Source organism: Canis lupus, chromosome 25 (genome assembly GCF_003254725.2).
Source record: "Canis lupus dingo isolate Sandy chromosome 25, ASM325472v2, whole genome shotgun sequence".
Classification (NCBI taxonomy): domain Eukaryota; kingdom Metazoa; phylum Chordata; class Mammalia; order Carnivora; family Canidae; genus Canis; species Canis lupus.
In genome coordinates this window covers 119,365-135,029 of record NC_064267.1, presented here as the reverse complement: position 1 = coordinate 135,029, position 15,665 = coordinate 119,365, and the positions used below count along the sequence as shown (strand labels likewise).

Sequence of the window (15,665 nt, the reverse complement as noted above, 5' to 3'; positions counted from 1 at the left end):
ACAGTATCCTTTATACACATGGAGAGATCTTTTATTTCCTTAGATAATACTCTGAGAGAAAAGCTTTAAGTGACTCATGATTATCAGGACTCAATGAAGAACACAAATGACCCAATTTTCACAGTGTAACAACAAGATCTTACATGTGTGTCTACCTGACTTTTCTGGAGTGCTTCCCACAACATGGATATGCCCCATGTCATGGAACCTGAATAAGACAGAGTATCTCAGACAGGCTGAGCCCTAACAAGTCTGGTTGAGAAGCCTCTTGGGCAGATAGTAAAGGACATAGATTTATGTTTGTGAGTCAGTTCATGACACATTATAATCCAAAAATCGCTCACGTATTCAGTTAATACGTAACTAGGAATCTACCATGTTCAATTATTGACTGAGGCCAGAAGAGAGTTCAAAGATTGTTATATATAGGACAGTCCTTGAACTTTAAAGAAACCCATTTCCTCTGTTTTCTTATGGCATCAAGACAAAATACAGTCAGGCAAATGTGACAGATAATAATTATTATGGAGTTTAGAAATAGTAGAGTTGTGAATTGGAAAGAGATTTGTCTAAAGCAGGTGGTAATGAGCAAAGTATGATTCTGATTATTGGGCTGGAGGTAAGTGAATGGGAAAAAGTAAAGAAAGGGAAGTCTGCACAAAGGAAGTTGGCCCCAGGAAAAGGAAGGGGCACACCTTGTGTGGCCCTAACCCAACACCTTCTACCTGCTGACAATCTGTTGGTCCTTGTGAGCCCAGTATAAGAGGCTCTTCCTCTCCTACAAGGCCTTTCAGTCTGGATCCCTCCATCCAGACTGAAGGATCCTCCTTCTGCCTTGCACAGCATAGTACTTGTGCCGCTTCTATGAAAAGCACTTCGTTCTTTCTTCAGATAATATCGTCCACATGTCTATTTCCTCAACTAGGCCCCCAGGGTAAAGGCAGAGGATGTATCATATTCATTTTGTTCCTCCCTCCCCCCCTCCTGCCCCAACCAACCAGTGACCCACATAATTCCTCATACAGTCAATATGTATTAAAAAAATTTTTTTAATTGAATGGCAGATAAAGTAGGATAAATGGAGCCAGGTTATAAATAGGTATATACATCAGAGTTCACTCATTCAGTTAATATTTATTGAATGCTTACTGTGTGCTGGGCCCTGTTCTAGGCTCTGAGGATATATTCACAAACAAACCAGATAAAAATCTTTACCCTTGTGGAGCTCACACTCTAGATCTATCACAAGGCATGGAATTAGCAATAAATTTACATAAAATCAAGCGTACCTAGTGCCCAGAAAACAAAACACACATTTAAAGTTTAATTATTGGTGTTAAAAGAGTCTACTGTTGCTATGTAGTTTTTATTGTGTATTGTATATAGTATACTTACTATATTCATAATATATTCATACCTGTGTATCACTCTATAGGGATTCTAACTGTAAGACTATACAGAGAACTTCACTGGCAATATGGGATTTTCAGGGATAATTTTGAGCATGCTTGATTTAATTCGGAGGCACAGTCTAAAAATATAACCAGCTTATGAGTGTGACTCTACTGTATCAAAATGAAAATGCTGAGATTGCTGGGCAGAGAATGAGAATGAGGACATGACGAGTCTATGTCTGCTCAAGCTAGTCTGGTTATAGGGAATGAGATAGTACATTCATGTGAATACACAAGGTCAGTCAACAGTGGAGTTCACATCAAGAATCAAAATAAAAAACAAAAAAACAGTTCAAGAGCCATTTCCCATTCTTTTAAAAAAACTAAAACAGTAAGATTTTGAGGTCATAAAGAAAAAAATTTTAACATATTAGCTTATTCGGATTAAGGTTTATCACTTTCATGTATTTTTCAAAGAGTATTTTGAAAAGAACACCAAGTTAAGGAAAATCATGTAAAAGTTTTACAGTAATTTTACTCTATATACATCAACTCCAATCATTTAACCCTGAAAACAATATTTACTCGTACAATATACAAAAATTTTTGACAGTGACTAGAAAAATTCCATTACTGTAAAGCTACAAATTTATGCTCCTAAGAGCAAAAATAATAATTATTCCAGTGATAAGCACCAAGATGAGTTTTTTGCATTTAGGGCCTGATTGGTTGTATTTAAACATAACTTTATAATACCTTATTTGGCAAAAAAACCAAACAAACAGGGGAGGGATAAAAAATATAGAGGCCTGGAAACCGTGGAGAATGCCCGCTTTAAAAATAAAACAGTGAAATAATACTTTTTTAATTAATGTGCCATTTGCAAAATATATTCATGTCACTTTCCTTCCTCTTTACTTCACCTTATACAATTTAGATTGCTCCATTTTTATTAATGTGTCGTCATACTAATGTTAATAAGTATGTTGAACCAGGGGAGTGTGCGATAATGAATCCAGATTCTAAGAGCTAAGTCCAGTTAGCTCAAACAATCTTAGCTGCAACCCATTCCAACAGCTGAAAGAGATTATTTACTTTTGTAATTTTTAAAAAACCCTAGACAGATATCGTGTGTGCGTGCTTGTGTACATGAATGTGCGTGTACAGCAGTGTGAGTACAACCTAGAAATAGGAGTGCCACACAAACAAGTTTACACAATGGCCTGAAAGACATGAGCAGCCAGATACTGGATTCCCTCCCAAACAAACCCGAGGCTGAGCAGTGAGGAAATTGGGGGCTCTGTCATCACACTATAGAATCCACCACAAGTCTGGTAAATGAAGACAAGCAGGAAGGCAGGATGCCTCAGCCAAGATGTTCCCATGACACTGGAGGATGTGAAGCAGCAACAGCCACTTTTGCAGGCAGGGGTCAGGGACGGACTATAGGTGGCTACAGTGCTAGGATTCCCTTAGGTCTGCAGCTGAGGATCCCTGCCACTTCCCCAAAGGGCATTTGTAGTAGCCACTGGCAGTGACCCTCACCTCATTTGGTGACAACACCTCCAGGATCCCAGAGTGTGGGTTGGGGTATCCCGTTCTGCTAGTCACCACAGTTAGTGTCTGTATTGTCTGCTAGTCAATACAGACACTATCCTTTCTGGAGGCTGGGCCAAACAATATCACTATTTTCTATTTTCAGCAGTCTTGGAAAGGTGGGGGGAATCCCCTTCTGTCCCTGTGGGATCCCTGAGTTTGAGGCAATGCCAACACACCATATGCTGGCTAGCAATAACACAGGAAGTCAGAAATAGTATTCAATGTCTACATCCAACATTAGCCAGCTTTTGTTATCTTGGTAATACTTTTCAGTGAGATAGTTTCTTTACACAACTTCTAATGTATGGGGTAAAGAAAAAAAAATATTGCTGGAACAAAAAAGATTTTTTAAAGCTCCTTACTAAACTCCTTAAGGGTAGGAAAAGGAGACCGATTACTTGTCTACCTTCTTTGTTCCCATCCTTGATTTCTTTTTTTAAATAATAAATTTATTTTTTATTGGTGTTCAATTCTTGTCCTTGATTTTTGAGGTCAAAGAGCACCAAGGTTCCTAAGCTACTCAAAGGTTCTCCCTGCCTCTTCACCCACACAATCCTAGGGAATTTCTCAGCCCTCTACTTTCCAAATTTGTAATCAGATCTCTGGGCGTGTCTATATAGCTTGTTAATTCAGTTTCAAAATCCACAGCATTTTTAAAACAAAATGAGATAGTTGCATTCTTTAAATGCCAGCCATGAAATCATCACTTGAAAAAAAAAAATGAGTCAGACCATATATACATATATATATATACACACACACACACACATACATTAAGTCAAATACAATTCTCTCCTTTTTTAAAGTATCTGTTGAAGACATGCTTATGACTGCTTCTAAAGAAAAGCCCTTAGGAAAGGAGCCTCATATGCCATTCTGCAGTTTCATATTCTGTTCCAATGTCATCAGTTCTCAAACTACATTGTAGGTATGACTTGCTTCGTGAGCCCTGCCCCTCCAAAATGGGCACATTTGATGCAGAGAAAAACTTTGTTTATAATTCAATGAATTTTAGTCACACCAGAAAAATGATCTGGCCTGTCCAAACATGCAACTTCTTTCTTCCCCCATTAACTAAACTCCCTTCTTCTTCTTTTTTTTTTTTTTAAAACAAAGGTCATATCAAGTTAAAAGCCACCATATTTCAAGTTAAACTCTGAAGGTTCTATCAACTGTAGCATGATTTCTTTTTTTTTTTTAATTTTTTTTTTTTTAATTTATTTATGATAGTCACACAGAGAGAGAGAGAGAGAGGGGCAGAGACACAGGCAGAGGGAGAAGCAGGCTCCATGCACCGGGAGCCTGACGTGGGATTCGATCCCAGGTCTCCAGGATCGCGCCCTGGGCCAAAGGCAGGCGCCAAACCGCTGCGCCACCCAGGGATCCCTGTAGCATGATTTCAAAATCATAGTGGCATTCAGTTTTCTGTATTTTTTCTATATTTATCCTAAGTAAACTTCCTGGATCATAATATTTAGGGAGAAATTAAAAGGGTTTTATATTGGGAAGCCCAGGTGGCTCAGTGGTTTAGCGCGACTTTCGGCCCAGGGCGTGATCCTGGAGACCGGGATCGAGTCCCACATCAGGCTCCCTGCAGGGAGCCTGCTTCTCCCTCGGCCTGTGTCTCTGCCTCTCTCTCTCTCTCTGTCTCATCAATCAGTAAATTTTTTTAAAAAGGGTTTTATATTATAGTATAACATTCCAGAAATTCTCAGATTATCAGGGTTTACTCTGAGCTCAATGTCCTACAAATTCTACGTGATACAAGTATATGAACAAGAAGTATTTGAAATATAAAACCCTTAGCTCTGGGTCATAAATAAATTTGGGTAAAACCGCAAGCCTTCCACAGAATCATCTCGGCAAAGGTGGCCCATCTTCTCTGCAAGAAGCAACCTAGGAATCAAGGCGGAAATCCACAATCATTTATCCATTCAGAAATACAAATATAATTCTAATGAAGAGCAAGGATCTCACTTACCTTTCCTTAGCTAGGAGGACAGACATTCCCACCAGCTTAGCAAACTCTTCTGATGTCAGGGATCCCTTTTCTGAAACCTAACAGAAACATAACAAGAAAAAAAAAAAGTGGTAACTTAGACACTAAATTAGGTACTAACCTAGGGAGAGTGTGTTTACCAGTTTACTCAGGATACAATTTACTGGATTTCCTAGTAAAATACAAAGAATATTCACTATAGAACTAAATCTTTTCACTAATGTTTAATTCTACAAACGTTCCAGGACTGAGAAAAATACAGTAGAGCCTAAAATATCATGAAGCCTTCTATAGTGTAACAAAGGCACTGTACTGAACCCTAGAACTTTGACATCCTGAAAAAGAACAGATAACAAATTCTCAGAGTGCATACTGCATGTTCCAGTAAAAGAACCTTATATATAGATTTAACATAAAATAAATGGTAGAAATATCTATAGTCCTGAGGTTTTCATCTAGTTTAAAATGTATGAGTTAGTTAAATTAAATACGGTCACCACAGAGTCTATGAAGGGATATTTCAAGTATCCTAATGAGTAATAGCAGTAAAATCCAGTAAACTACAGTTGCTTGTCATATTTTTTGAAGCAATGATTTCATAAAACAACTTGTGATGTTATATAATACTGCTTATGTAGGTGTCACTGAAAGAAAAAGTTCAGTCAAGGGTAATATTCTGATTAACAAAGTTAAAAACCTGTCTGCAAGACTGAGCTTCAAACAAAAAGATAGTATGTCATAAATTTCAATTCTCCTTGGTAAGTTTTAAAAGCTTTAGAAGCGTAATTTTAATTAGTATTTAGTATTGTTAATAATAGGTGTTTTTAATTGGGTCTACAAACATGACTTTTTAGTAAAGTTAAATTCAAAAGGAAATCCTGTTTCTGGAGTTGCTAAGCATTCAAATCTTGGTGGGCAGACTGATGAGGAGGAAACAGGGTTCACATACTGTCTCCAAGGCTGAGGCCACCATTTCCTCTTCTTTGTGGCTCTGAAGCTCAATTACCATGACACCACTGTCAAAAACTCGGAGCCTAAAAATCACAGATGGGAAAACAAAGCTGTGAATATCTAGGATCTTCAACTACTAAAGAGGTGCAAATATCCTGTGCTTTCTTTTATGCCCAAGTATGGGGGCAATGTTTAAAACATAACCACAAGCAACTATAGCATAACTAAAATGCTCATGAATAAACATTTAATAAAAGTATGAACTATAATCCATATGCTAAAAAAAATATGTCTGGCACTTTTTTTAACCTGAAGAGAAGAAAAAATAATTCACAACTGAACATCTGTACTTTTAAATCTCCAGAAACTAACACACAATGTCTAGCAGAAGGGCTGGTTATTCTCATGTTCTAGGAAAAGCCTACATTCTTATCTCGCTGCCCCCAAATCAATAAGAGTTGGGCTACTGGCCCCTCAGCTCATGCATAGCCCCAACAAGGAGGGAAGCTAGGATGACAAGTGAATTCTGCTCATTTAATTCCTAGAGGGGCAATATGTTGGCTCACCACGTAGACGGCAGGCCTGGCAGGACCTTCCTGTCTACTCTGTATGGAATAGTGGCTCTAGTTAGCAGGCTTCCTGCAGAGGTTCTTTTACCTGAGAGGTAATTTTAGCGCTTCCAGCATCTTGCATGCATTCACCAAATCTTCTGGTGAGAGCAACTAATAGGAAAAAAAAAAATAATCCAGTTTACACTGCAAATTAATAGAGCGATGCTATATAATTATAATGATCACTAAAACAGAAGAGAAAATTTAACAAATATCATTTATCTGTGACTTGATCTTTGGGCATGGAGTCTATTTAAAAAATTTTTTTTAAATAAAAATATAAAAATTATAATTTATTAAGGATTTTAGGTGGCTTAATCACTGTAAGGCAAAAAGGATTAACAAAGAAGCAAAGCAGTGCTTACAGAAAACAATGAAACCATATACATAATTTAAAATTTTCTAGGTGTTGTATTAATCTAATAAAAAGAAAAAGGTGAAATTGATTACAATACATGTACTTTATTTAACCCACCAATGTAAAATGCCAACATATAATCAATATAAAAATTATGAATATTCAACATTCCTTTATTCTGTACCAAGTCCTCTAAAGCTGGTAATTTACACTTACAGCACATCTTAGTTTGGATTAACTGTATTTCAAGGTCCCAGATGTCACATGTAGCTAGCTCGTAGCCACCCTTCCAGACCAGGCAATCTTAAAGAGTCAGCCCAGTGTGGTGGCTGACAAGTATAACTTTGAATCACACGGAACGGCTTCAAAGCTAGGACCGACCGCCTGTCCAAATGCCTGTCAAACCACTGTTTCCAGGCACAGCCTTGGTCAAATAATTTAATCTTTCTGAGCCTCAAATTCCTTATCCTCGTATTATGCCCTAAATGGGAGAGTGAGAGCAGCTACCTCACTGAGTTACTGGGAGGACAAATGGGGTAACATGTGCAGAGTGTCTGGGAAATAGTCAGTACTTGCCAATGGCAGTCAGGACGGCTGCTCAAATAAAAACAGAGCAGAGGCTCAACTTGGGACTGTGGGGAGCACTGGAAAGACATATCTATGAACTATCGCAGAGAGATGACAGCTGACACCACAAAACCATGTTTGACTAACGGACACGAAGAGTGCATGAATCCGAACTTGGGGGCCAAGGACATGTACGTGTGAAGGGACAAGGAATGTTGGGGAACAGCCACTGCTGTTTTAGAGCCAGAGGAGAGGGGCAGCTCTCCCCGTTTCTCTACAGGCAACCTGCATCCAACCCAGTTAGTCCAGCATAGGTAACATCCAGTACTCTGGATGGCATCAGATACAATCTAATTAACTACAAAACACACAGAGAATATTAAAGCCAGAAGGTAACAGTCCAAATCCTGGCTTAAAATGTAAGAGAACTGAGTCTCAGGGAGGTTAAGTGAGCTACTCCAGTTTACTTAGCACATCACCGGCAAAACAAAGGACAGAGTCTTCCTCCTAGATCCCAAGGCAGCAGAGGATTCTTTTCACTACACCATACTGCTTTCCAAATAGTTTGTATATTCTCATCCCGTCCTCAAACTGTATTTGCTTTGGGGAATTTATGTTATATTAAGAAAGTCTATATTTAGTTAAAGAATATATGAATGCTCTATTCTTACTTCCATTCCTCGAGCTCGGTTTACTAAACAGTACACCTCCGTGAGTGACATTATTCCCCCTCGTTCCTGTTAAAATATGAAAATTTAAAAGTATTATAATTGGCACCAGGTAGCATTTCTTAACAGAAATCATAATCAGAATGGAATCAGGAATCATAAAACGTTCTAAGAAGTCTTCAAAAACTAAATTTACACACTGGAAAACCCAGTCAGATACATGAGGTGTTTCAAATTCAATACCTGGACTTTAACATCATAATTATTGTTTTAACATTCACTTAAATGAAAAGAGAGCCTCTACAACAAGTGTATTTAAATGTTTTAAGTTATTACAACTAATAAATGAAGAAATTATGGAATTAAATAGGAATATCACCATTGTAACCCCAAATGAAGTAACAGGTCTAGATGCTGACTGTTATTGCCTGCTGTTACATCACAAAGACAAGACATTATGTACCTCCTGATGGAAATGCACAGAACCCTCTATGAAATATCTGTCAGGAAAAAAAAAAAAAAGGAACTTCTAGGTAGAACTATCAGTCTACCTAAGGAATACATGGGGCAGGGAAGTATGTTAACATACAATTCAATAAAATCCAAACTCTGAGACACTCTTTTGTGTGTGTGGTGGGCAGCAAAATAAAGTTTATTGAGTAACAGTTCAAAGCTCCCCAAAGAGGGAGGGGACCTGAGAGGGTTGCCCTCTGAGACACTATAAGATAAATCACTAGTTTCTTCAATAAATAAATTGTATGGAAGAGAAAAAAGAGATAGGAGGAGAAGGAAAAACCCATGGAATTTTTTTAAAAAGCCTTGAGAGACAAATCAACCAAAAGCAATGTATCCTGATTTGAACTAATTGTGAGAGATATGAATACAAATCAGACATATGATAACATTAAAAAACTATTCTAACTTTTCATGTGTGAAATGGGATTATAATTACATTTAAAGGCATCTTTAATTATGTCTTGAATGATAATTCAGTATTACATACTGAAGAATTTACAAAGTGATGTGATGTCTGGGACTGCCTTAAAGTAATTTTGAGTGGAGGCTGCTTACACATGAATTTGGATGAGAGACATGCAGGGATTCTTTATACTCCATTTTGTCCTGACAGAAATACTTCTTAATGTAAGTGTTTTAATAAATGAAGTTTTGATTGCCTGAGTAATGTTGGAAGATTAATCTGTATTGTGAAATGAGAAATAGTACACTTATATGAAGATTAGATATATAGGAATATATGTAAGCATCTAGAAATCATATATTTCCTTTCGAAAACAAGAGATAAGAAAAACTTCCTATCAAAGTTACAGATATCTGAAATGGAAATTGAAAACAATCTAGATGTTGACAACAAAATCCACTAATAAGTATACCAAACTAACTTAATATTCCTGAAAGAAAAAAATAACATGTGGTTGAAGAGGAGTCACACTAGGAAACGAGTTAAACTCGTGTTAAGATCTCTGATGACTTGGAAATAATTTAACACAGCTGAAAAAGATCACTTAGGTTTTGTTTTTACCTCTAGTGGCCCCTGCAGTATTCCAGCCAGCTGTTTGGCCAGCTGCATGTGGTACTGTGTGCCGGAGCCATAGGTTTCCCTAGTAACTGGGTTAGCTATTCCCATGCTCAGCAAATAGGATTTAAACCTGATGGTCTATAATGAGAGAAGAAAGTGCACAAAAAGACAAATAAGCAGCATTAGTCTCTCTACCCTAACAATCTTTCTATCATAAATTCAATTCTACTCAATTATTTCCATATCCATCCATTTCTTCTACTTTGTTTCTATAGTGTAAACTCTAAAAAGTACATTTCTAGTAGTTCCCTGCATAAAACTAATTATTCTTCCTTCTCCTGTCTTTATGTCTCATACTCTACTGACTTCACAAGTTTGGTGTAAGAAGTTGTTTACGTAACAACTGTGATAAATTTAATGCCAACCAAATGATATAGCCAAAAACTTAGGAAAGATAATGGCTGTGACCAGATTGTAGACAAATTTAATGAAATAAATATCAAACGTATGGATGTGTATAAAACAACCACTCCTTACTTATTTCAATATCTCTCTTTTCCACACTCTAAGAGAAGGTATTGAAGTATCTTTTAATCCTACTGGAACCAACCAAGTTTTTATGGTTGACTTTTTCTTTAATATTTTCATAGATCTGTAATCCGTAACAGAAATCTACATTAAAAAGAAACTGCTAACTACCAAAACATCACTGTTATTTGTCTAATCTGGTTTCTAATGCCTTAAAAAAGCAGCCTATTTACCTCATCTTCTGTGATGTCACCTTGCTTGTCTTTAATTTTATTAGCAATTGATTTTGATAACTCCACCATTTCCTTAGCCTGTCAAGAGAACAGTAAAAGACTGAAAAAAATCATGTCCCCAAAGTGTCTGTTAACAAAACCCATATCATAACTGGTAAGAATTCAATAGGTACAAATCACATATACCTTGACCATTAGCTTGCTGAGGTCTTCAAAAGCCTGAAATGAGAAATGAGTTTTTGTTGGAATCTATCTAAAGAATTAAAATGTTTTAAAGTAATGAAGCACTCTAGTTTCTTCCTTAGAATAAAGATTTTTGAAAATCTCTTACAAATATCAATTTATATAAATTTTCACATAAGTAATAATAAATGTAACTTATTCCAAGAATTCAGGTTAAGAAACCATAAATTTTCCAAAACTGTGAAAAACTTTTCACATATTAAAAAAGAAAAGTTATTATTGATTAAACAAAAGGTGACATAAATAATAAATTGTTTAGAAAATATTATTTAATGTTCTTTCACACAAGTAAGAAAATTTGTCACTGGTTTTTCCCAAAACCATTTCCTGATAGGAGGTTGAGAATCAAAGGTCTGTAAGCTTTCCTGGCAGTGTGCAGCTGCCACAATGTGCAATGTGCAGCTGCCACAATGTGCAGCTGCCACAATACTTCCTTGGGCCCTACGATCTTGTGTGATAGCAGGTGTGATTCAACTGGAACTGTAGACATCAGCCTCTAAATCTTGAACAGATTATACCTGCAGCTTTGGATGTAGTGGATATCACAAAAGAAAAACATTGATGCCACCAAAACATACTTAAAACTCATCAATAGTTTGATTTACTACAATGAATATCCACTTCAAAGTCTTCTTCAAACTCAGACATACTTATAAAAAATTTACTTCATATTACCAAAAATATACTTCCAGGGAAGAACATCTTCCAAATGATGTGCATAGATGTTACTTTTTAAACCAATGAAGCAACTTGTCATTAAATGAAAAATTTTTTAGTCCATATAGAACAGTGGTCAACGGATTCAGATTAGCTCATGCCCATCTTAATTACATGCAGAAAAGTAGCCCCCATCTGCAAAAGAATTTTGCTAAAAGAATAGAGTGTTGTGTAAAATTCTTATAGCCAAACTTACTAAGGCTAATACTGAAAACAAAGAGGAATGTGCACACACCTAACAGGAATTTCCTCAGATAAACAAAAGGCTTAAACATTGGATTCTTATCAGCAACAGCCAGCAGATGCAGGAAACCTTTTGTGGGAAACTCTGGGCACCAGCCCTGAAACTAAGTCACTCTAAACACTAAAATGGAAGGCAAATCACACACCAACCTAGTTTTCAAAAATAAAACATGCTTTACACATTTCTATTCTTATTCTTATACAAAATATTAATATATTTCTCTTACCTGTGTAAAGAAAACTAGTAAGACAACACTTTAAAAAATTGGATACGGTAAATCACATTATTTACTGTTACATTTTCATAGAAAAAATATGCTAAAAGTAATAATGGGTCCACAGAGAATACAGAATATATAAATTAGCCTCACTGCTTACACTCCATAAAAAATAGATATTTTAGTGTCTTAGAAGAATTACCTGTATTTTAAGTAATCATAAAACACAAAAACTTTTCTTACTTCTATCTGTATTACTATTCTAAAATTTGAAATTAGCCAATTATCTAAAAAATAGGTAAAGAAACTACCTACAATAAAATTAAAGCAACATATGTATAAATGCAAAATAGATGCATTTGCTCAATCTATTATTTTATCTGCCAGTTTATAGAACTATCTATCCTTCTACCATGTCCACAGTCAAATTTCCACTCCATTTTTTGGTTATTAGCTTCAGTAACTATTAATATATTCTTTAATTTTGTTTCAGCTTTTTCTTTTCTTTCTTTCTTTTTTTTTTTTTTTTTTTCCAGAGAGAGAGTGAGAGTGTGCATGTATGCGCAGGGGAGGGGCAGAGGGAGAGGTAGAGACTCCATGTTCAGCCCTGAGCCCAACGTGGGGCTCAATGCCACCACCCTGAGATCATGACATGAGCCAAAACCAAGAGTTGGATGCTTAACTGACTGAGCACCCAGGCACCCTACTCCATTTCAGTTTTCTTGATTCTCTACCATTACGTATTCTGTTCCTTCTACCTGGATCCTCTTATCCCTACAAGTCATTTGTTAGCACCTGCTAAACTTTCAGGCCTCAATTCCATTACATGCACTAACAAGCCTTCCCTGACCCCCAAAGAAGTCAGAGGCCATGTAATGCGTTCCTGTTGCAGGCACTGTTTTCTCTAACACGGTATCTCTCCCACTGCAGGGAATGCCTGTTTGCCTGCCTATCTGGTGCGCTGTCATATCTAAAACCTCTATCTGATGCAGGGTTTGTACAAAGCAGGGAGCAGGAACCACCTGCTAAATAAATCACTGACCTGTGTGAGAGAGCATGATGATTGAGTTGAATCCTCTGGACTATGCAACTCCATGAAAATTATATTAAAACAGAATGGCATTTCATAAATTAAGAAAAATGTAATTTTGAACACCAAATTAATATGGCACCACTCAGAAAAATACTAATAATTCAAAATTAGTTCACTGCGCCATGCCATCTCCAAAACTGTCACGTAAAATGATGCAAATGTCACTAGAAAAGGATAGTGACAGTACCTTCCAAATGGCAAGGAGAGTGGCCATACTGTAGTAGGAACTACATGTGGTCTGAAATCAGGAGACCAGAGCTCTCATAATCTGGCTTCTGAATCTAGTCACTAGCTCTGAGATGATTACTTCTCTGGATAATAAGAACCCCTTTACTACCAAAATGCTGGAATTTTATGAATTTAAAGATGCTGGAAAGATGGAAGTTGTGGCAGCAAAATCTTTGAATCTCTTCAAATCCCAACATAAAAACAAGGCAACTAGATCTCAAAACCAAAAATCCATGGGCAGGATATACTATAAAACTAAGTGACAAGATAGCAATAAAGAACCTCAAGATAGGAGCACGCAGGGACACAAGATCTATCGGTATCTACTACCTGCATGCTATCGGCATCTAGGCAAGAGAAAGAAAAGGGAAGCAACAGGGCAAGTGAACCCCAAAGGAGCCCACAGGAAGTCTGACCAATGTGAGGACATAACTAAAACGGGGATGGTTCCGCCCACTTCAGTAAATGGTGGGTGTGAGGAGGGCTCCTTGGGAAGCGCTGGCCTTCCAGGCTTCCCTTCCAGGAGGGGATCCTACACTACGGAGAAACCTCTAACACAGGAGTCAAAAACTGAGCAAGATAGGAATAAGAAGAGAGGAAGGGGGAAAAAAAAGGCCCAGATAAGAACAGGGTAAGAGCATAGGGCCAGGAAATCAGAGAGCAAGCCACCAGCAGAAGAGTGAGCTGTGGGGAGTAAGACAAACTACCCTAGACCAGGCCTTCCTCTGAAAGTTCAGGAAAACTCATTTCACATGAAAAATAGCAACAGCAAAGTATCAAGGTCAAATGCCACACAAAGTTATCATGCAAAAAAAGAAAATAAGGAGAATAACATTTTAGACAACAAAGGCAAATCGGAAAGACATGTTCACGGATCAGATCAAAATTTAACCTTTTATTTCAATATGAGCTAAAAGATGTTAATAAAATGACACAAGCCATAAACTGACAAAATAAATTAGAAATGAAGTGACATGATTCAGGAAAGAACTTTTAAAAAAATCATTTCAGAAATAAAGACTGTATTAGAACACAAGAATGAATAAACACAACAGATATATCTTAAAAGAAACAACAGATTAAAGAGGAAAATTTCCTAATAAAAAAGAAATTAAAGATAAAAAGGGTTTGAAAGTTGCAAAGGGACTAGGCAACAGAGCTGCAATATACAGCTAATAGGAATCTCAGAAGAAGAAAAAAATCAAAGCAATTATTAAAAATTATACAATTGAAAAAACTCCCTAAGTTAAAAGAAACAATTTCTAGAACCAAATACTGAGAGCATACTGGGTACCTGAGAATAACAATCCAGAGTGACTAACTCTTCAACATATTCTAGTAAAATTACTGGGCTTTATTTTAAAAGGTTAGTGGGGAGCCTTTGGGCATCTAGGAAAAACAGCGACTTCTTAGGTAATGGCTGATTCCAGATCTGGGGCAGGAAATGTACAAGATGGTCCTGGAACTATTGTCACACCAAATAGTAAGGAAGCTATCAAAGTCTGCCAGGTGCCAGGTCACATTAAAAGCACTCAGGAGCCAATCTGAAGAGGCTCCCACTGACTGTAGATGGGACAATGTGAGCTTTAAACAGGATAATAATTGCAACTGACTGAAATCCATCAAATATATTAAAATCTATAAATTCATAATAATATGTAAAAAACCTCTAATCAGTTGCCATTGGAGGATGATAAGGAATCAATTTATCATCTTGATAAAGAAAATGGTACTCATCTTGCCTTCCCTGTATGAACTATTATCACTGAGTAGCCAAATAATAGATGAAAGGAAGCATCACTTCAAAAAGTATTCCAACTAATAAAAAATAAATCCTAGACTATCACCATTTGTAACCACCAATGAACCAGGAGATCTATGCAATGAACATGAATAACTGCTGCCCTCATCAACAAAGACATGATGTGCCTTCTTAGGAAAAAACATAGCATCACTGCTAGTCTCACCAAAGGGATCAAACACAATTTGATCAAGCCTCTGGATCCAGCTGCCAATTTGCAGGAAATACATAGAGCTGAGGAACATATACAACTTAACCATAAATTTGAGATCAGTAAAATCTAGGCTGTGGGTATTGAATAGGTCAAATGACCTTGGTCTCTCAATGATAATCTATATTTTCAATCTAGTGGGCCCAGAATTGGTACTATAATGGTTAATTCTATGTACTGACTAGACTAGATCATGAGGTACCCAGGTTTTTGATCAAACTTTATTGATGTGTCCGTGAGGGTATTCCCATGTGAGGTTAGCCTTTGAATTGGTAGACAGACACAGAACTGCCCTCCTCACTGCGAGTGGGCAACATTCAATAAGCCGAGGCCTCATGGAATAAAAGGTTGGAGGAACGGAGAACTCACGCTTTGACTGCTGCAGCCAAGACAGCAGTCTTACCCAGCCCTTGGACTGGACCTAAACCATCAGCGCTCCTGGTTCTCAGGCCTTCAGACCCAAATT

General features: G+C 37.0%; 2 protein-coding genes across 13 annotated transcripts in view; one reads left to right on the top strand and one right to left on the bottom strand.

The window, feature by feature from the left end:
• Positions 1–1,031: 1,031 nt before the first annotated feature.
• The window catches only part of VPS36 (vacuolar protein sorting 36 homolog), a 44,213-nt gene continuing 29,579 nt past the window's right edge, over positions 1,032–15,665 (bottom strand). For 8 of the 11 annotated variants that reach the window (XM_025462375.3, XM_025462373.3, XM_025462369.3 and 5 more), the window contains 8 exons: positions 10,632–10,664; positions 10,446–10,523; positions 9,688–9,822; positions 8,151–8,216; positions 6,601–6,665; positions 5,942–6,026; positions 4,975–5,051; positions 1,032–4,889 (listed from right to left, as the gene is read on the bottom strand). In XM_025462375.3, coding sequence (XP_025318160.1) covers positions 4,796–4,889; positions 4,975–5,051; positions 5,942–6,026; positions 6,601–6,665; positions 8,151–8,216; positions 9,688–9,822; positions 10,446–10,523; positions 10,632–10,664 — 633 coding nt within the window. In that variant the 3' untranslated portion in view covers positions 1,032–4,795. The remainder of the gene's footprint in view (positions 4,890–4,974; positions 5,052–5,941; positions 6,027–6,600; positions 6,666–8,150; positions 8,217–9,687; positions 9,823–10,445; positions 10,524–10,631; positions 10,665–15,665) is intronic. The other 3 variants (XM_035717830.2, XM_035717819.2, XM_035717837.2) reach the window with 3 other exon arrangements.
• Positions 5,632–15,665, top strand: part of CKAP2 (cytoskeleton associated protein 2) — a 55,684-nt gene continuing 45,650 nt past the window's right edge. For both annotated transcript variants that reach the window (XM_049100813.1, XM_049100812.1), the window contains exon 1: positions 5,632–5,750. The gene's annotated coding sequence lies outside the window, so the exon portion shown is untranslated. The remainder of the gene's footprint in view (positions 5,751–15,665) is intronic.